General features: G+C 41.7%; 1 protein-coding gene across 3 annotated transcripts; it reads right to left on the minus strand.

The window, feature by feature from the left end:
• Positions 1–5,380: 5,380 nt before the first annotated feature.
• On the minus strand, positions 5,381–20,132 carry SEPHS1 (selenophosphate synthetase 1). 3 transcript variants are annotated; one of them, XM_032221380.1, is made up of 9 exons: positions 19,812–20,132; positions 15,431–15,687; positions 13,692–13,795; positions 12,385–12,492; positions 11,866–12,020; positions 10,245–10,335; positions 9,396–9,495; positions 7,575–7,787; positions 5,381–6,808 (listed from the first exon to the last, which is right to left on the minus strand). In XM_032221380.1, the coding sequence occupies exons 2-9, from the start codon at positions 15,621–15,623 to the stop codon at positions 6,594–6,596; spliced, it is 1,179 nt and encodes a 392-aa protein (XP_032077271.1). In that variant the 5' UTR covers positions 15,624–15,687; positions 19,812–20,132; the 3' UTR covers positions 5,381–6,593. The 3 variants fall into 3 exon arrangements, with proteins under 3 accessions (XP_032077271.1, XP_032077274.1, XP_032077272.1); XM_032221383.1 differs by lacking the exon at positions 19,812–20,132 and adding an exon at positions 18,707–19,776; XM_032221381.1 differs by lacking the exon at positions 19,812–20,132 and adding an exon at positions 18,529–19,776.
• Between the last annotated feature and the right edge of the window lie 1,886 nt (positions 20,133–22,018).

Raw genomic sequence — 22,018 nt, forward strand, 5'->3', positions numbered from 1 at the left:
GGATGGCTCCTGAGCGCGTCTGCCCCGGAGACCAAGCCCTTCACACTTAGCCAATAAGGATTTCTCTCCTCTCCTCTCCTCTCTCTCCATCTTCCCTTCCCTTCATTCCGTCTCTTCACTTCCCTTCTCTATCCTACATTCCTTCTCTTCTCTTTTCTTCCCTTCCCTATCCTATATTCCTTCTCTTCACTTCTCTTTTCTCTCCTCTCTATTCTTCTCTTCCCATTCCCTTCAATAGCTTACATTCCTCCTCTTCTCTCCTTTTCTCTCCTCTATTTTCTTCTCTTTCCTATCCTACATTTCTTCTCTTCTCTTTTCTCTATTCTCTTCCCTTCCCTATCCTTCATTCCTTCTTTTCTCTCTTCTCTTCCCTTCCCTCTCCTACATTCCTTCTCTTCCCTTCCCTATGTTCTATCCTAGCCTAACCTACATTCCTTCTCTTCTCCTCTCCCATCCCATTCCCTCCATTTGATGGCAGCGCCGAACAGCCTTGGAGAGTTAGATAGATTGTATCTCTATAAGCATCTTTCTCAACATTGGCAATTTTAAGGTGTGGACTTCAACTCCCAGAAGACCCCAGGCAGCAGGACACAAGCAGAGGGCATCCATGAACACCAAGTAGCAGTCAAAAGACTCTTTAATGGCAGGGACAGACTGAACCATAATTTCAGCTGGGAAACTGTGAGCGACCTGAATCAAGCTAAGCCTAAGGGGGGAAAAAAATGCTAGAGAATTTCCAGAAACCTGGCACTGGACACAACAGCCGTCAACGGATATACAGAGATAAATGACATCTACATACAATTCAAGAGAGACCAAAAGGAAGCAAAAAAGAAAGCAAAAATATAAAAATAAGCGGCACCCAGATGAGCAGAGATTAACATCACGATTAATCTCAATCAAGGAGCAAGTAATATCAAGTCAATAGCAATAGCAATAGCAGTTAGACTTATATACCACTTCATAGGGCTTTCAGCCCTCTCTAAGCGGTTTACAGAGTCAGGATATTGCCCGCACAGTCTGGGTCCTCATTTCACCCACCTCGGAAGGATGGAAGGCTGAGTCAACCCTGAGCCGGTGAGATTTGAACAGCCGAACTGCAGAACTGCAGTCAGATGAAGTAGCCTGCAGTGCTGCATTTAACCACTGCGCCACCTCGGCTCAGTCAAGGAGCTACCACCTCCATAAACAACAGCCTAACCCAGGAACGACGAGCAATATCAACAGGACAAGCTGGAGAGTAAACCCCACTCCCTTCTAGCACTGATGGCGTTACCTACTTGGGTCATGAAACGTCTCCAGGAAAACCACCAAGCTCAGAGAGCACCAAGGACTTCTCATGTCAACCCCAAGCTCCAACATTCTCTCCCGTTGGTATTGTTTTCAGTCTCTGGATTTTCCATGACTTCCGATACTTATTTCACACCTATTTAAAGTCCTTTTTTTACGACCCTGCAATCTCTTAATTTGCAGGGGTGCAGTCAGGAGAGGGGATTGGATGGAGCTGAGCATTTCCTGGCTGGATTGTGAGTGAGTGCTCCAACACTGGAAGTTTTTTAAGAGATTGGACAGCCATTTGTCTGAAATGGTATAGGATTTCCTGCCTGAGCAGGGGGTTGGACTAGAAGACCTCCAAAGTCCCTTCCAACTCTGCTATTCGCTTCTCTTCATAACTATCTTTTTCATTTACAAGACTATTAATAACATACCCTAATTTTCTGTTTTGTTCCAAAATCCATTTCTCATGGTATACCATTAAAGTTTATAGAAGATTCTGACTGTTTAAGCAAAAAATTTATTAGAAAGCTTTAAACTTCTTACAGATTTTAAAAAAACAAAAACGAAAGCAGAATGTTTACGGTTGTCAGGTTAACCAGTATAAAAATTTACACACCACACCTAAACACAGATTTAATAAAAACCCACTAAAGATAATTGTTTTTTAACTGCTTTCATTATTCCTTATTAATTCCTTTCTCATAATCCGGCAATATTTGTGCCATAACCAACCAGCTAGATTTTAAGATACCGTTCCCTGCTTGTAACATTGCAATATAAAAGCCACAAATGAAGACATTAATCAAGAAAATTCACAGAACTTTTAAAACATTTTCAGACTCCTTTTTGAAAACGATGTAAAAAAGATGTGGAGACTCTAGAAAGAGTGCAGAGAAGAGCAACGAAGATGATGAGGGGACTGGAGGCTAAAACATATGAAGAACGGTTGCAGGAACTGGGAATGTCTAGTTTAATGAAAAGGAGGACCAGGAGAGACATGATAGCAGTCTTCCAATATCTCAGGGGCTGCCACAAAGAAGAGGGAGTCAAACTATTCTCGAAAACACCTGAGGGTAGAACAAGAAGCAATGGGTGGAAACTAATCAAGGAGAGAAGCAGCTTAGAGCTAAGAAGTTATTTCCTGACAGAACAATTAATCAATAGAACAACTTGCATCCAGAAGTTGTGAATGTTCCAACACTGGAAATTTTAAAGATGTTGCATAATCGTTTGTCTGAAGTGGTGTAGAGTTTCCTGCCTGAGCAGGGGGTAGGACTAGAAGACCTCCAAGGTCCTTTCCAACTGTTGTTCTGTTCTATTCTTCTATTCTATTTGTCCATCTCAATTCTACATCCCCTTTAGACCTTGCTAGGGAAACTAATTTAGCTCTACGGTTACATTAAGATAGGCTGCAATTCAACCAAATTCGTCTTCTAAATTTCATTATCTAAAGGAAAATACTTAGACCTTGAAAATGGATTCAATGGATTTCAAAAGGTATTTTGGGTTAGGGTTAACCCTAACCCTTGCATGTGAGATCCAAATATTGAACGTTGACTGAGAATTTGTTCTAAGCTCATGAAGCTTTAAACATTTCAGAAACAATTAAATATTTTAGTTGTTTTTTTCCCTCCAGTTCTAGAGACAAAAGTGTTTGTCTCAAGTAGCCTTTGTTCCTGCTCTCTCTCTTCAGTTCCTTCTCTATACTTTGGAAATTTGGTCTTTTGTTGTCTTTACATGAAATGTTCAAACTTCACAAATATGTAGCTTTCAATCATTTTCCTCCATAAATAAATGAATGTATCATGTTTATGACTTCTTTGTTTAATTGGGTCTCTTGGTTGAGTTTTAGATCTTGTGTGAAAAACATATCACTCTTTAGGCCATATTTATGCAGAAATATTGAACTAATTTAAGCATCTCTGCTCCTACATGAAATATTATTGCTTTTAGGGGAATTTTTAACAGATGTCCAGCAACATAAGAGTGGTTTGTATATAAATGTAGTAGATAAAATAATTACGTATTGTATTTTGCTGCCTCTGCAAAATAACAGAATCAAAAATCAAAGAATTGCTTTTGGAAGAAAATCCCTTGATGTATTTTGCATTCGAGAAGCCCTTCTATGGAATAAATAACATTTTTCTCATATCAACAAGCAAACCATTCAACTACAGAAGTCAGGTTCCATTATCACTGAATTGGTAATTTATTCCACCGCATTTTCTGCAAAACACACAAACATTACACTTTTTTTTTAAAAAGATTGCTCGTTTGAAATGTCTCTTTCTGAACATTTTTGTTTAAAAAAAAAGAAAAAAGGACCGTGGGAAAAAAAGACCTGCATGCCAAATAATTTTGGCAAAATCTGCTCTATATTTTCAACTGCCCACTGTAGAAGAATTAAATTAACCTGTGCCACCAAACAGGTGTTTGCCATGTGAGATTTGCTAAAATTCACTTGCCACCCAGTAATTTACTCAACGGCTACCGCAGATTGTAAATAACAAAGGATTTCTTGAGAGTATATTTGCCATGAGGAGTAAAGAAAGTACAGAGGAAGTTGATGAAGAGAGTTAGCAAGCTATATAAACTATATTCAGAGTCATTTTGCATTGATTGAGGGGTCCTTGGTGCTCTCTGAGCTTGGCTGTTTCCTTGCAGCTGTTGATGGGAGTTGGGTGGGTGTGAATATGGTGATACCATGAGGTTGCTACAATCGGATGTTTTCGAAATATATCACAGCGTTATCCTTCTCATAGCTTGTGTTGCTTGTCCTTGAGCCCACGATTTAAGATGCTAAGTGAGAAATTTGTGGAGTTCTGCCCCTTGTCACGACTTCTGCATTCGTTAAGCGAATCTCTGCATTTCTTAGTCACACGGTCGTTAAGTGAATCCTGGCTTCCCCGCACTGACTTGGCTTGTCGGGAGGCCGCAAAGGAGCCGCGTGACTCTGGGACACGGTGACCGTCATAAATGTGAGTCCAATTGCCAAGCGTCTGAATGTAAATCACACCACCACGGGAGGATGCTGCAATGGTCATAAGTGTGGGAAATGGTCATAAGTCCCTTTTTTCAGTCCTGTTGTAACTTCGAACAGTCACTAAACGAACTGTTCCGATGGTTTGAGGGGTGAGGCACTCTTCGATAAAGTTGCATAGGTATCCACTTTGTGGGAGATGCTGATTAGATATATATATATAAAGAGAGCAAACCCCATTCCCTTCTAGCTCTGATGATGTTACCTAGTTGGGTAATGAAACACCTGCAAGAAAACAGTTGAAGCTTAGAGTGCACCAAGGTGCAGCCCCCACTTGCCAGCTCAAACATTGAGCTACAAACATCCACTTCTATTTGCATTGATTTCCTACCTCTAGTAGTAGTACAAGTTTCCATAATTTGTGTATTCTCAAGTGGAGAAATACGGAATAGGAACTGAAATACATAGGAACTTCCATATGTATTGCTGCTGTTTCTCTCAATATGGCACAGCCTCACGCGTGAAAACGTTTATGTTAAAATTATATAATGACAATTTAAGGACATGTTCACAATGTGGAAGAGTGTTAATACCAAATTATTGCATACAAAAAATAAAATAAAATAAAAAGGTTAAAAATCCAACCGCCCAAAAACACAAATAGCTACAGCATCTTCGTTCGAAAAAGCCTGTTGCATGTATGGGAATCTTCCAGAAAAAACTCTTATTTCAGGTTCATTCATTCTTTCAAAACTATAAGCACAAGAAAAGGTTCTTATTGCAAAGATGCCTGTTACAATCTCTTTTAAAGGCATTTTTATACACAACCAGATTGGAAAACAGGTTTTCCAGTAAACGCTTCAGAATCGGAAACATTTTACTGCATATGTGCAACTGTTAGCAGGAAGAGGTATTCAAATGACCTGTTGTCATGATGTTTGAATAGTCACATTTTACATTACGATACTGGGAATTAAACACTATATTGCTTTAGATGAAAAACAAAACCTTTTTTTTAAAAAAACTGAATGGTAGCTAGTTTAAAGGTTTAAACGCTTTTGTCCTCACTTCCCAGCAGGGCTTAGGCATAAAAGTTAAAAAGTCACCCACTTTGCACAAGAGCAATAAAAAAATTAAATATTTATTCAAATAATAAGCTTAAGTTCAGGCTGCAAGGTTGGCAACGTAGCTTTTAAACACATCACAAAAGCGTGCACAAGAATGTAGGCTGAACAAAAAATACTAAGCATCATACTAGACAGCCGGTTTTTAAGAAAAGCAAAAAAATAAAATTATAATGACTATACAAAATATAAAATGTATTAAACACTACCATTCACAGAACAGGTTTTTTTTTTAAAAAAATGGTTATATTTTTAAAAATTATTCGTGTAATTATATAGTGAATTGTAAATGATTATAGAATACCCTCCCCTTTCAGTTAGCAATATTCTGCTGCTCCTCAGCACACACACAACCCATCCCACTGAAAACTGATTTATGCCGTTTATACCATCCATGAAAAGGAAGTGATTACTGGTAATCCAAAGTAAACATTGTCTGAGCTAACGAAAGGATCCTTTCCTTCACGCTCTAGGCGTGCCCTCCGTGCGAAGGCAGCACTTGCGCGTTTCTGTGAACCGACCGTATACTACCACGCGAAGTCCGAGGCCGTAGATTTTTTTTCCGCGGAGAAGGCGACTTGACTCGTACGAATGAAAAGACGGAACATTGGTAGACACGCAACCCATTTTTTTTGCTTCCGGGTTCAGCTCCTTGTGCATCCAAATTTTATTGCCTTTTGGAATTCAAGGCATCCGGAAATTAGAGCTAGTGATAAATATACATATAGCCTCAAAAAAACAAAAAATAAAAAAAACACAAAACTGCATTTGATACCACGAAGGGATAATGCCTGACGCTTAGGTGAAAAGCACCTTTGAAGAGCCTGTGCGGCGAGAGATCAGTGTCTAAAGATTCAAAATGAATCAAACAGTATTGGATAACAATATCATTCTCAACTCAGAAGCTGCCTCGACATAGCAGCATCTTCAGTTCATGTAACGGGGGGGCCGGGGGGGGGAGGAAAGGAGGGGAAAAAAAAAAAGGCAAGAGGGTTAAATTCACTCGCTCCAACCGACCTAAGGCCACCAGATTTGCAGACACAATGTGTTTCTTCTTCTTTTTTTTTTTCATACAGTTCTTTAGGCTGTAAGATGATAAAGGAAATAGATCTATTTTTTGTTTTTGTTTTTTTTTTAAAAAAAAATGAAACAAACAAAACAAAACCAAAAAAAATTAAAATAAAAGAGAGAGAGAACTATTTCGTCTAGGATTAAGAAGCTGCCCCGGGTGTCGGGTTTACGTTCTGAGTGGCTACTTGGGGCGCGACTTCGATGATTCGTGGCTTGTCTATAATCCTGGCCGTGCGGTTCCCCTTTTCTACAATCCCAATAATCCATGCCTGGTGACCTTCGCCGTATTTCGGAGACTTGATCTCAGCGCAGAAACGTGCTGCTTGTTCCCGGGGTAAGCAGATGAGGAGGCCTCCTGCAAAAGGAGAAGAAGGGGCAGCGTTAGCTCCCGGCTCATGGGTCAAATCAAAGTGGTTGCCTGGCTTATTTGGATTTTATCTACATTAAACTTGGCACCACACACTGCAGAACAAGAAATCGGCTTCACTATATACCGTATTTTTCCGACTATAAAATGCTTCGGACCTTAAGACGCACCTAGCTTTTGGGGAGGAAAACAAGGGGGGGGGGGAAATCTGCCTCTGCTTCCCAGCATCCATCTGGTATTCTTTTGGCCTGTTTGCCATGGCCCATTTCCAGCGGCTTCCCGGTCACTGCCGCCCATTCACCACCGTCTCTTCTTCACGGGCCATTCGCCGCCACCCGCTTCATGCCGCCCATTCGCCGCTGCCACTGGCCGTTCGCCACAGCCCATTCACCACCACTGCAGTCCAGCTGATTGGCGCCACACCAACCCGCCTCCCCCAAACGCAATATTCGGAGTATAAGACGCACAGACATTTCCGCCCACTTTTTTTGGGTGTGTGTGTGTGTGTGTTGCGTCTTATATTCTGAAAAATATGGTAGATCAAATTTCCTATTGACCGCCGATTCATGTTCTTCTCTCATATTCCTATTGGGGAGAGATTAAGGGCCAGTGTTGCAGAAATTGTTATGACACCATGCTGAGGAATTCTGGGGGTTGAAGTCCACCCATATTAAAGTTGCTAAGGTAGAGGAAAAGAGGGAAAGAAATAGACTGAAAAATTAAATACACACACACACACACACACACACATTACCTGATGTTTCTGGACAAGTCCCATGCATGAGACCAAACATATTCCCACAAGCTTTGCTAACTGCAGCCATTTTGGCAAGAACGGGGAGGTTGTGAATAACAAAGGACACTTCATTGCGTTGCTGCTTGGCTAGATTCTGCGCATGTCCCAGGATTCCGAAGCCTGTGATGTCCGTGGCTGCATGAGCATTGAACGTATGCATGAGCCCTGCAGCTTGAGAGGAGAGAAAGAGAGGAAAAGGTTATGCAACTTCAGAGTTCAGCCCATCTCTCGGTATTAAATCAGAGTTTACATTTCCAGCTCCTTTCAAATAAAACTGAAGAAATGGTGTAGGGTCTTCTGCTTTTTGGGGGGGGCGGGGCGGGGGGCGTTCCTGCACATGGACCATCCATTCCTGATCTCCTTTGGGCAAAATCATTTGGAAATACCAAACGACTTATAACGATTCAGAAGATTTGTAGATTTAAAAAATATATATTTCCAATTGCAGTTAAGAGTGGGATAGCCCCAAATTTTCTGAAAATGTATCATAGAAATGTTTTTTTTTTTCTCCCCTTTCCAAATGTTCATTTCCAATTGCAACATGAATAGTTGTATTTTCTTCTTTGGAAAAAAATTACAACCATGTCTGATATATATCTGTAGTAACAGATAGTATGAGAAAAGTGTGTGTGTGTGTGTGAGAGAGAGAGAGAGAGAGAGAGAGAGAGAGGGAGGGAGGGAGGGTGGGTGGGTTGAGGTTTGCCGTTTATTCGATTTATATGCCGCCCTTCTCCCAAGGACTCAGGGCGGCGTACAACATTAAAAGAAACACATACTACAAAAGTTAAAAAGAAATTAAATAGGATATCCGCAAACCCAATTAAAATTAACAATGACACTTTTTTTTTTTAAAAAAGTATTCAAATTAAAATTAACAATAATCAATACTTTGATTTGTTTTGTTCAGGCCAGGCTGGCTTGCTGGAAAAGCCAACTTTTTAGGGCGCATCGGAAGGACCGGAGGTCGGGGATTATACGACGCTCCGGGGGCAGCTCATTCCAGAGGGAAGGCGCTCCCAGAGAGAAGGCTGGGAGCGACAGAGAGACAAAGAGAGTGAACGATTGACCACCTGAATAAGCCCACACATTTTTCTTGGCAACCTTTTTAGAAGGGGCTGGCGCTGCTTCAGCCTACGTTGAAAGAAAGTGGCTGGCCCGAAGACATCCGAGAGCACGAAGGCAGGGCTAGAACTCATATCCTCCAGGGTCCTGATCCTGAGGCTTTTACCGCTGCATCAATGTGCCTTTCTTCTATAGCTAGAACAGTGTTTCTCAACCTTGGCAACTTGAAGATGTCTGGACTTCAAGTCCCAGAATTCCCCTGGGAGTTGAAGTCCAGACATCTTCAAGTTGCCAAGGTTGAGAAACACTGAGCTAGAATCATACTACAGGTAGTGGGGAAGCGAATCACTGCATTTGTTAAGTGAATCTGGCTTCCCCATTGACTTTGCTTACCAGAAGGTTGCCAGAGGGGATCACCTGACCCCAGGACTCTGCGACCGTCATAAATATGTGCCAGGTGCCAAGCATCTGAATTTTGATCACGTGACTACGGGGATGCTGCAAAGGTCGTAAGTCTGAAAAACGGCCCTTAGTCCCTTTTTTCCCGGTGCCCTTTTAACGGTCACTAAGTGAACTATATGTAGGACTCTCTGTGCAACATTCCAGAGAGCCATTTTAACCATGTGACTTTCTAGCAATCTAAACAGATCTTCACCTTGCAGACCCTGGTTTTTTCCTGGTCACTGACCGAAACAAGCTGGCCACCTGTTCCCTTACCTGTTCTGTTCAGTCTTGCCATGTTCATCATTGCTTCTTGATAGGCCAGTTCCACGTCTTCTTGTGTCACAACCAACTTGATTTTATTCCATTTTTCTGGCTAAGGCACAGAAGGAAAGAGAAAGGCTACATACGTATACATATATTGTGGTATCTTATTTTGTTTTTATTCAGTTCCTTCTTAATCCTTTCCCCATGATCTTAGGATGGGATTTGACACGTATTAGCAGCATGCTGGCACGATCTTGTTACTGAATACTCAAGATTTATTTCTTGGTTGCACACCAATTCAAGCTCAGCAATCTACTTGTGCAGTTATTATTTGAACAGCATTAAGTGCCAATTCTCCCAACTTGAAGAAATCCTTTGAAGCACTTCCTGTTGCATTTTGATTTTCACTATCTGAACATCTCTTTTGTTTATAAACCAACTGCTTTTTCTGTTTGATGGATGAGGACCAAGAAGAATTAATAGCACCTGAAACAGTTTCACAATGTATTTTATTTCCAGTTACAGAACGAATTTCAAAGGGCAAACTAAAAAAACAGGGTTATTTTACTGCTTTTCTAAACACACAAAAAAAGTGGGGGTTTTTTGTATGAAACCGATTTCTACATAGTCAATGTACATCCAGAATTTTTTTTTTACAACAACTTTCCATACATATATAAAAACCATATTCCAAGGTTATCTCCACATATTTAATATATATGAAAAGAATATGAACCAACCGAATAGGTTGGTATTAAATACATTACACCTAGCCTACTTTGTTCAAAGTTTGGCATAGCTCAGTCACAGGAAACGGCTGCCCCCTTGTTGGATTTATATTGAAAGGGATTTACTTACGATGTCTAACCACTGATGGACAGCTACGGCTACTTGTGTTCCTAATGGTTTGGTTAACACCAGCACATCTCCCGGGACGGCATTATCTGGCCTAGAAGTCATGAACAGGTATTATTAAAAAGCACATAGGCCATCATTATTTTTCAGTAATTATTCCACAGTTTATTTAATATTATCCAGATACCTTATTTAGAATGAATACAACCAAAAAAAGGTACTCATTTAGTTATCTTAAATGAATACATTTTTTTTTCATATATCCACAGATAATCATCAAGGCTTACAAATATATAATGAAGATAATTGGTAGTTTTATCTGAGGCACCTTTAATGCTAATATGACAATTTTATCCTAAAAGGAAATTGTTACTAGTGTCAATGTCTGCTACATATATGCATGCATGCATATATACATATATAGTCTTCTGGATAAGATTTTGTTGCCTTTATTTTAGACACTGAAAATAAGACAGATTTTCAGAGCTCGGACTTTTAACAGCTGGAATCATGAAATGATTTATAGTCACACTGTTTTTCCAACATGGATGAAATAGACGACTACCTAGTTCTCATCAGTGAACAAACAGAAACACAATATAACCACAGTGTATTGTAGAACTGCTATCACAATCTACATGGGGCTGCCCCTGAAAGTGTTCGGAGACTGCAGCTGGCCCAGAATGCAGCCGCGCGAGCGATACTGGGTGTACCAAGATACACCCACGTTACACCTATCCTCCGCGAGCTGCACTGGCTTCCCATCGGTCTCCGAACGCGATTCAAGGTGCTGGTTATCACCTTTAAAGCCCTACATGGCCTGGGACCCGGATATCTGCGAGATCGTCTTCTGCTGCATACCTCCCAACGGCCGATAAGATCGCACAGGGTGGGCCTTCTCCAGGTGCCGTCAGCCAGACAATGTCGGCTGGCGGCTCCCCGGGGGAGGGCCTTCTCTGTAGCCGCCCCGACCCTATGGAACGAACTACCCCCAGAGATCCGGACCCTGCCCACTCTCATGGCCTTCCGAAAGGCTATTAAAACCTGGCTATTCCGGCAGGCCTGGGGTTGTTGACCTCATGACTGAGGTCCTGCCACGACAAGATTGGGTGTTTGATGTGGTTTTTAAATCTGTTTTTCCTCTGTTTTTTAATTCTTTATTTTTTAAAATTTATTGTCTGTAAGCCGCCCAGAGTCCTTCGGGATTGGGCGGCTTATAAATTTATTAAATACAAATACAACGAGTTCTAAAGTTATCACTGAAGCTGCAGGGTGATTTTTCGCTTTGTTTTGTTTACAGCATTATTTTAACCCAAACACTGAATACTGCAAAACATAGTTTACTATTTGGCATCCTGGAGGAGCCTGACCAAGTGTAACTTTTAAACAAGTCACAATTAAACCAACTGCTGCGTCTTTGCAAGATGAACACCCTTAATAAATTTGCAAAGCTTCACCAGAAAAACATGCCTCGCTATTAAAAACCCCAGTCCAGAGCCAAAGGCAAACATTTAATTTCCTCACAGTTAACAACACATAAGAGAAACAATTCAGAATTTTAGAAGTAGCTACCTCTTTTAATACTTTCAGCACCTTTTCCTTGGCATAAAATGCTCCAACTTACATTATAAACTCATTAGGCTGACAGACAGTTGTGGCCACTCCTCCTAAAACAATCCAAGGGTTTAATACTGTTTGACCACCAGTCACCGATGTTCCTGCCTCTTCTGCGGCATCCTTAAATCCTTGGATAATTAGAGGCATGATTTTATCCCTTTCCTTCAGAGAAAACAAAACCCAAGTAGGAAAAATCAATGGCCCAGTCAAGCATCTACCGAATACATTTAACAGCTTACAAGCCACCCCAAAGGAAGTCATATTTCAACAACTGCTAAAGTTGAATCATCCCCTCACACCTGCGTATATACATACAGAAATAGTCTGCTAACTGAAACTTACACTTCCCTGAACCCCTATGGAGTTTAAAAGAGCTGGATAGGTTCCGCTCAAAAGGCTGGACGAGGCCAGTTCTCGCAAATTAAATGAGAACAGTCAAGTTTGGCAAATTCTTCTTTACAGTAAAGCAGTGCCCCCCCCCCCCCCAACCCCAGAATTTCTTATCAACACAATTAAAGGAACTTACCCTGTCTGTCATTTTATTACTGATGCCAAGAAGCATCAACATATTGTCACATTCGGTGACTCCCATGGCATAAAGATCACTAAGGACATTGGCACATGCGATGCGTCCCTGGAAAAAGCAACACAAACAATTCTCACTGAACTGCGATTTTAATGCTTAACCTGCTTCCCAAGCTAACCTTAAAAAGAGGCTGGGCGAGATCAAGAAATCTACCGACTGAAATTTGAGGTGGCAGGCGGAAGAAGCAATGAATGAAACAAATTAACAGAATTGCTATTATTGTTGCATTTAGCTCTGTTGTATACTGAGCAGACTAAGCAGGACCCCAATTTATTTACTTATTGGGATACAAAACAGTTTTGACCATTAAAGCAATTTTAAATAGAACCAACAAGAAAACCAACAAGCCTTGAAAAATAACATATGTAAAAAATGATTTGTTTTAAACAAAAAACACATCACAGGATTGTGCAAAGCATTTAAGTGTAAGGGGATAAAAATGATCTAAATCGCGCTGGCAGCTCCGTCTTAAAGCTCAGAACGGTTGCTCCAAACGCTTTCTCAGACAGTGTGTAAGTTCATTGCACATATGACATCTCTCCTGGCACAACAAAGCAGCTGTCCAGGGGACACCACCAGAAATGCAAGGGGTTGACACTAATATCAACATTCTTTCAGTATTTTGCCCAGTTCTATGCTTCACGGGCCTCATCACAGACAAGATACCCCCCAAAATTTTGGCATCAATAGAGTGGTTTGTATATTATCTTCCATTGGGTAAACTAATAAACTCTGATTTTTTTTTAATTGTTAAAACTGCTTAGATGAATGCTGTAGAATATTACTGAATTCCAATACAGTGGTACCTCAGTACTCATCGTTAACCTGGGAGGTGCGATGATGACTAAAACAGTGAGTACCAAACAATTTTTCCCCATAAGGAATAATGTAATCTGATTCACAAGGCAGCCAACAGCAACATGGGTTGAGTACCAAATAAACAATGAGCACAAGGACAAAGTTTTAATGTCAAAATGTGTTGGGTACTAAACGCAATGAATTTCAAGGGAGTTGAGTACCAAGATACGACCGTCATTTAGTTAAGAATAGAAATAATTTAAATGCTCAAAGCAAGATCAGTCTCCAGCTGGGGGAGGAATTTCTTCAAAGGCCTGGTAGTTCCAGACAAAACCCCGAGAAAGACTACCAGGCCAAAGCCAGGTGAAATCGATAGCCTGACATCCATCCCCATTCCTCCAGAGTTTTTATTTGACAAAAAGTGACCAACATTCTAACATTTTTCTTACCATCATATAAGGGTCGTCCACAATGGGATAAATGTAGTCTGTTGTCTGGACCAAGGACAGACCTCCGTGTCTCAAAGGAATAACGCAAGTATCCATGCCAATCCCTGTAATAAAAGTAACTCGCTTTATTTTTCAGAATATCGGCCTGTCTTTGTCCTTTCTACTTCTACATATTCCTGGCAGACAGGGCTACCCAAGCCCCGCGTGTCCCAGGGTGGCTCTGAATGAGAGTTCAGTGTTTCTTTTCTCATCCATGCTGCAGCATCGTTCAGCGCTGTCTTCCCAAGGACTCTTCTCAGAAAAAGTGCAACCTGCACCAGGCTACATAATGATTATACGGGCAGTCCTCGACTTGCGATCACAATTGAGCCCAACATTTATGTTGCTAAGTGAGAAATTTGTTAAGTGAGTTTTGCTCTGTTTTATGACCTTTCTTGCCACATGCACTTGCAGTTGTTAAATTAGTAACACGGTTGCTAAGTGAATCTGGCTTTCCTGTTGACAAAAGGGGATCATGTGACCCCGGGACATTGTAAGTGGCATAAATATGTGCCAGCTGGTAAGCATCTGAGTGTAAATCACGTGACCATGGGAATGCTGCAACGGTTGTTAAGTGTGAAAAATGAGTCACTTTTTTCAAGGCCATTGTAACTTTGAGTGGTCACTAAATGAACTGTGGTTAAGTCAGGGACCACCTGTAAATAGATCTACTAAGGCAAGAAGTTTCGGTTTCTCCTCCTGCCGCAACAGCCGTACAAATACTTCTTAAATTGCCTGACAACTACACGACTAGGAATACAGTTCTTTCTCTATATCAATAGGCTCCACGTTCCTCTTTACCTGATGAATTTAACAGACACAGATTTTTCATGCAAACCTGTTCGATTTTCCGTACTCTAAAAAGCAATATAAAGCACGTTTTGAAATTAATCAAAAGGTCAGAACCTCCGTCAAAACTGCTCCCTTGAAGGAAAATTATATTTTTCGTAAAATGAAATAGATCGGTACATGAGTTTTGCCTTAGCTTTCAGATGGAATTCATCTTCCAGTGCATGAATTTTGATCGTAGGACCATAGGGGTATTGCTAAAGACAGAATTTTGGGCACGGGTTGCCAGTCTATTTTTTCAGGATCGTCATAACCTTGAACAATTGCTGAATAAATGGTCGTAAGTTGAGAACTACCTGTATCTGGATTATTAGAATAAAAGCCAACAGATGGTTTTGGTTTTTAATTTTGTTTGCTTTTTCACTGCTGTGTCTCTAAGCCAGATACACCAAAATCAGAAAAACACAAAAATAACTAACATGAATTAAATTCGCCATTAGCAGGAAACAATAAAAAAGATACCCATATTAAGATTAATAATAAAAATACCCATTGAGTTTTTTAAAAATTATGCTAACAGCATTTTGATACATTAAGGCAATAATCTGCCATATAAAAGCTTGTGGTTATAAAATAGAAAGTCAAACGATTTTTAAAATGTTGTAGAATCCAACAGTATTCATATCACTATTTGAGGCATAACTAAACGAAGCCTCTTTAGGATTGAGCCAGGCCACTAATCCTAGAGCAGTTTTACTGATACCGACTGCTAATGTTCCCTGTGATTGTAGGTAGGTAGGTTTTTTTTAAAGAGAGGACCATAGAGTGTGAAATCTCTATGTTCCACTCTTCAATAACGTGCATCAGAGTCCCAAGAAATAATTATAACCAGCAATAAAAAGTATTCTTACCCAATCTTGGCATAACAGCCCCCAAAAACTGTTCATCTTCTTGGAAATGATTTTCTTGCAAAGATTCGAGCAATTTCTGCAAAATGTCCTGAGGCACTTTACAGCCGGTGCCTTTAAGTTCCGTGAATCGGGTTAACCGAAAACTTTTGTCAAGTTCATAACTTTCTGGATTAAAGGACTCTCGAACAGACATGATTCTCACACTGTTAGTGACGGCAGTTTTTCTTCTTCTTTGTTAAATTGGTTGAGTTGTTATCCTATGTTTAAAAAAAATACAAACATATAGCATAAAAGTTATCTTTTATGGCAGTCGCATATTCTATATAAAAATGTGATCTCTCAACTGTTTTTGTATGGAAAATACATCAAAAGTCTTCGTGAAACAGCCTATTCGATTTCATTTTGTCTGCTAAATTGTACAGTGACAATCTAGTGGTGTTAAATTCGCCAGTGAAACCACTATGATCTTACTATATGTAATTACAAAACTGATTTTTGTTCTTAATCCTTGCATTTGTAGTACACTATATATAATTTAGAAATAAAAGGCCCTATAAACACTTTGAAATTCCTTATGAACACCAAAATACAATGCCTGTTCAAACAGACAACCTTTTTCTTTTCAGTTAGCCTGTAAGTGTTTTGTAGATGTTAATCCAGGGGTCCTCAAACTTGGCAACTTTCAGACTTGTAGACTTCAACTATATAGCTGGCTGGAGAATTCTGGGAGTTGAAGTCCACAAGTCTAAAAGTTGCCAAGTTTGAAGACCTCTGTGTTAATCCATGCCACACTGTGATGGTTGAGACCACTCCAAATATAGACCAATTCAGTTTCACTTAGTGCATGGATGTGGAATTATCAGGGGTTAACAGGGAAAAGAGCAATGAAGTTAGAGACAAATGAATTACCGATGGTCATATCAGAATAATTCAGGAATTTTATACAATTTGTTTGTTAAAACATAAAAATAGCTTTAAAGCTAAACAGTCAAAGGTTCAAAACTTGGTAAATCTTGTATTTAATTCAGACCTGCAGTTGAGCAACCACTCACAGGTTGTTTTTGTTTGCTGAAAATATTCCTGGCAACATTTTGTCTCCATGATAAGGACCACATCTATCAGATCATCTTCTCCATTCACACTGAGAATGCCCCATCCATAACATTTGGGTCTTGCCCAAAGTAAGTTTCAATTTGTTTTACCTTACACATATCCCAGAATTTCAGTCATCTTTTCACCATCTTGTTTCGTTTTTTCACCACATACTTGGAATTACAAATAATTTGTACAATGATGGCATTTTAGTCCAAGCTTCTGGATTATTTCTTCCAGCAGTTTAAGTGAAATAAAGAAGGCCCTGAATGATGCCAATCATATCAATTTTGGATCTATATCATCTATCAATAAGAGCTCAATTAATTTGCTACCCTAAATTCAGACAAGACAACAAGCTGGAATGGATCCAATTTGGAATGAATCCCGGAGAATCAATATTCTTCAAGACTATCTGAAAAATGACAGCTACCAGATGATTCTATACCTTGATATCAAACAATATAGTGGCTACACTCATCTCTTATTACTTGAAACTAGGGCACTGGATATGAACATTTTTGTAAAATATTCTGTAATGGTAAGCAGCCAAAGAGGTTTTCAAAACTGGAATGTTGATCCAATGGGCCAGCAATAAACAATTTGGAAAACTTCAACTGTACATTAAATGGGGGCAGCAAATAAACTTTCTTTGCCACATTCTTAGTGTATGTGCTAACTGCCTCTTTAGTTTTATTATATTTATTAGACCATCATTTTATCTGCCTTTCTGGCTCGCCAACTGTTATTCTGTTATTCAGAAGGGAAATGGGGGGGGGGGGCAAATGTTGGTTTCCCCTTCTTTGCCTAAATTGTTAAAGCAGAGTGGGGGAACATGATCTAATCAGCTACAAACATAGTTGACAGATCATTCATCAAACACCAAAAGATGCAAATACTTTGATCCCACATATTCTAGAGGTAGATTGGAGACCACACAATGCTGTAGATTCCCCCCCCTCCTAATTTTGATGTTCTATGTTGTGAACTCTGCCAGTGTGTGAATAAAATAAATGTGTACTGCTTTTGGATACTGTTTATTCAATCACTGTTAAGTCTGAATGTTTAAGTTAACAATTCTCTTTACTGTAGTGAGTTGTAGTAAAATATTTGAAATAATCAATCCCTATTCACCAATTAGAAACCACTATGGCCCAAACATTGAGTCTCCAATGCGTATGTATTTTGCTATTAGGGTTATGATTGTGAAAAGATCCTTTGCATGTGAATTTGGAGAACCAGAGGAACAGAGAATACCAGGGAAAACAATGAACGTTATTGGCCAGGTCTGACTGCTTCAGACAGGGCCACAAGTAACATCTAACTGGAGCCTGTATCAAGATTGCTACTGATGTCTCCCCTAAATAAAACTGTTCTAGAGCACCACAAACTCTGGTTTGGCAGAAACACTTCTCAGCTATGGGTACCTGATCAAATATATAAATAGATGAAACTCTATTATTGCAAATTAAAAGTCTGAGTGAACATTACACTGCAGATTAGTTCTGGCAATCAATGAGTTAGTATTTTGTGTCAATAACTACTTACATGAACAATTTCATTTGTTTCATTCCACAATCAGAGGGGGGAAAACATGTTTTAGTTTACAGAAAACACAAGATCGTTACTTTCTGGTTTGCTAAAGTAGCTCACATAAATAAGTGATTAGTTGAACATCAAAATAATCTCCCAATACTTGTGAATTTAGTAATCACATACTTTAATTAAATTCAATTAAAACTCCTTCCAATAAATGTCAGAGTTGTAAAATATTTGAAATCACAATCACATAAATATTTAGGAGAAAATATTATTGAGTTGCACCAGGTAAATTGGGGTAAGGGAACACAATTGAAATACTTCAAATGAAGAAAGTGATACTTGTAATCAAACTATATTTGGAACTGCTGTATTATTTAAGCTTATATCCAATCGCCATTACTACCTAAAATATTACCGTTCTATTATTATGTTATTAAATAACTAAATAGTTATACATTATTTACCGAAGTATATGTTTGATATATTCTGCAACAAGGGATGGATGCAAGGGCTGGATTCCCTACCCGAACACATGCTGCAATTTTAATATATTTTTGAACAGATACATTACATTCAATATGAATTTAAAACAAAGTCAATACATTTTAAGAGGCCAGTTAAATCTAAGAGAAAATTACACACAGGTTTACGTTCAACTGGATCATGCCACGGCACAGCTGAAGTTTTAACCATCTCAAGACTAATAAACAGGAGCGATATTTTAACTATTTTCTTCTCTTTCCCAAATGAGGCAGGTCTTTGGGTTTTGGGCATACACACGTTCAGCTTTGGGCATTCTGTGCAAAAAAGTTTCACCATCACTGCTCTACAGGCATCCCAATTGACTGAATTGAACTGAATTGAAGAAGCTTCTTGGCTGAGAACATTTTCAAGGGGGAAAAAAAAAAACCCTAAGAAAGACAATTTGCCTTTTGGAAGAAAAGCAAGATAGAATAGAAATAGAACAATAGAAACGGTCAGAAAATAGAATAAGACAGAGGAAAGAAGAGATTAGTTGGAAGGGACCTTGTAGGTCATCTAGTCCAACGCCCTGATCCAGCAGGGAGACCTTTGAGACCGAGATTCTCTGTAGACCAGGCAACGGTGGCTTCTTCTGGCCAGTCCCAATTGCAGCAGTCGTGTTCCCGCCACCCGCTTCACCCGGAGTCGCTCCGAAGCAAGAGCCAGGCTGGAAGTCCTTGCCTGCCTTTTCGGGGGAAGAGGGGAAGCCCGGCCGCCTGGAGCCCAAGCGAGGGGCAGCAGGAGCTCCTTCCTTCCCATCCCTCCCTCCCGCCGCATCGTCTCCCCTTCTTCCTGGCCCGGCTGGGGAAAGGGGCGGAGCTTCGATCCTCGCTCCTCCCCCCGAGGGGCGTGGCCGCGGCGGAGAAAGCGAGCCAGGCCGGCGTTCCAGGCCCAGTGCGCATGCGCTGGGCCTCCCGCTTCCCCTCCGCCCGCCGGAGTGAGGGGAGGGGGGGGAAGAAAGATGTCGGCGGGCGGAAAGATTAACCCCTTCCCCTCCGGAGGCGAGCAAGAAATTTTTTTTTTTTTAAAAAAGAGCGCCTTATTTAAGGGGGCCCCGCCGGGTTTTCCTCACACATGACCCCCCCCCCGCCGCCTCTTCCCGTGGGCTCCGTCCCACCTCTCCCTGGGGGGCGCATTCCCCTTTAAGCGCTCCTCACCCGCCTCCCTCTCTCTCTCTCTCTCCACTCTCCTCCTCCTCCTCCTCCCCTCGCGGCCTTCTCCTTACCGCGTCTCGGCTGCTCTCCCGCCCGCCGACGGGACTCCCCGCGCCGCTCCGGCTTGCCCCCCCCTAACTCCGCCCCACAATGCACCGGGGCGCCTGGCCGGCCCCCGGCTCGCGCTCGCCCTCTCCCCTCAGCGCCGCCTCAGTCGCAGGAGGAGGAGGGGGGGGGCGGGAGAGAGAGACGAGAAAGGAGCGTCGGGGCGGGGCACGAAGGGGTTAATCTTCCCCGCCTCCTTCCCCTCCCTCAAACGGCCGAGCGGTGGGAGGGGGGGGGGGAAAGAGAGTGAGTAACGGTTGCACCCGAGTGCTGCCTCGGAGGGAGGGAGGGAGGGAGGGAGGGCGCCGCCCCCTCCCTGCGCACGCGCGCACGGCACGCGCGCGCACCCGCCCCCCCCGAGGGCGCCTGCGCAGAAAAAAGGGCGGGAAACGCTGAGGCGTTTCGAGCTTGGGAAGGGCGGGGCGAAGGCGGGCGCCTCAGGGGAGACTCTCTCCCACACACACACACACACACACACACACACACACACACACACACACACGCGCGCGCGCGCGCGCACACACACACACACACACACACACACACACGCCCGCTTTCGGGGCGGATGGGAGGCCACCTGGTGATCCCGGGGTTCTAATTGCGACTAAGGGGGGGGGGAATGTATGAATGTTGCGTTTTACTCATGTACTGTCTTACATGTAAAAGTCTGTCCCCCCCCCTTCCTTTTGATTGTGAGCCACCCTGAGTCCCCCCCAGGGAAAAGGGCGGCATACAAATAAATAAACAGAAACAGAAATAATAATAATAATATTTGCAAGCCCTCAGCTTTCCACCGCAATTTTCTTTTTGCACCGTTTTACCCCTTTCCCTTGGCCCCAGCAGTTAAGTGAATTGTTGCTGGGGGCGATTGTGAATTGAATCTGGCTTTCCCCGTTGGCTTTGCTTGTCACAAGAGGGGGGGGGAATCGTGTCACACACGCGCACCTATGACGGCTATAACGGTCATAAATAGGAATCGGCTGCCAAGGCATCTGAATTTTGATCACGGGGCCATGGGGGGGGGGGGAAGTGCTGCAATGGTCTTTAAGTGATGAAAAATGGTCATAAATCACTTTCGGCAGCCTCCCTCCCCTCTGAGGCTGTTGTAACGTTGAGACTAAGGAAAGTTAAGGGAAAGGGAAGGAGAAAGGGAAGAAGAAAGGGAGGGAGGGGAGGGAAGAAAAGGAGAAAGGGAAGGAAAGTTAAGGGAAAGGAAAGGAGAAAGAAAGAAAAGGAGGGAAGGGAAGGAAAGTTAAGGGAAAGGAGAAAGAAAGAAAAGAAGGAGGGAAGGGGAGAAAAGGAGAAAGGGAAGGAAAGTTAAGGGAAAGGAAAGGAGAAAGGGAAGAAGAAAAGGAGGGAAGGGAAGAAAAGGAGAAAAGGAAGAAAAGTTAAGGGAAAGGGAAGGAGAAAGGGAGGGGAGGGAAGAAAAGGAAGGAAAGTTAAGGGAAAGGAGAAAGAAAGAAAAGAAGGAGGGAAGGGAAGAAAAGGAGAAAGGGAAGGAAAGTTAAGGGAAAGGAAAGGAGAAAGAAAAGAAGGAGGGAAGGGAAGAAAAGGAGAAAGGGAAGGAAAGTTAAGGGAAAGGAAAGGAGAAAGAAAAGGAAGGAAGGGAAGAAAAGGAGAAAAGGAAGGAAGGGAAAGAAAGGGAAGGAGATGAAGGAAGGAAGTTGATAGTAGGTATGTAGATGAGAGATGGATGATAGATGATGGATAGAGGAAGGCAGGCAGGTATGGAGATGAGAGAGGAATGATAGATGGATAGATGGAAGAAAAATGAGTATAGTAGGTACATAGATGATAGACAGATTAGATAGATAGATAGATAGATAGATAGATAGATAGATGAAAGGGAAAAAGAGAAGACAGCACTGGCATGATGTGATGTGACATTAGGAGTCCAACTGTATTTTAAAAGGGATCTCAAGCATCACTAAACCTCACCTACCTGTCTGGATTTCTATTCTCAAAGAAGCTGCTTGAAGTCAGGCAAATAAGCCCTCCCACCCTTCTGAGCCAAGGTGGCGCAGTGGTTAAATGCAGCACTGCAGGCTACTGCTAGATCAGCAGGTCAGCGGTTCAAATCTCACCGGCTCAGGGTTGACTCAGCCTTCCATCCTTCCGAGGTGGGTAAAATGAGGACCCGGATTGTTGTTGGGGGCGATATGCTGACTCTGTA

This window comes from Thamnophis elegans, chromosome 7 (assembly GCF_009769535.1).
Source record: "Thamnophis elegans isolate rThaEle1 chromosome 7, rThaEle1.pri, whole genome shotgun sequence".
NCBI classification, from domain to species: Eukaryota; Metazoa; Chordata; class Lepidosauria; order Squamata; family Colubridae; genus Thamnophis; species Thamnophis elegans.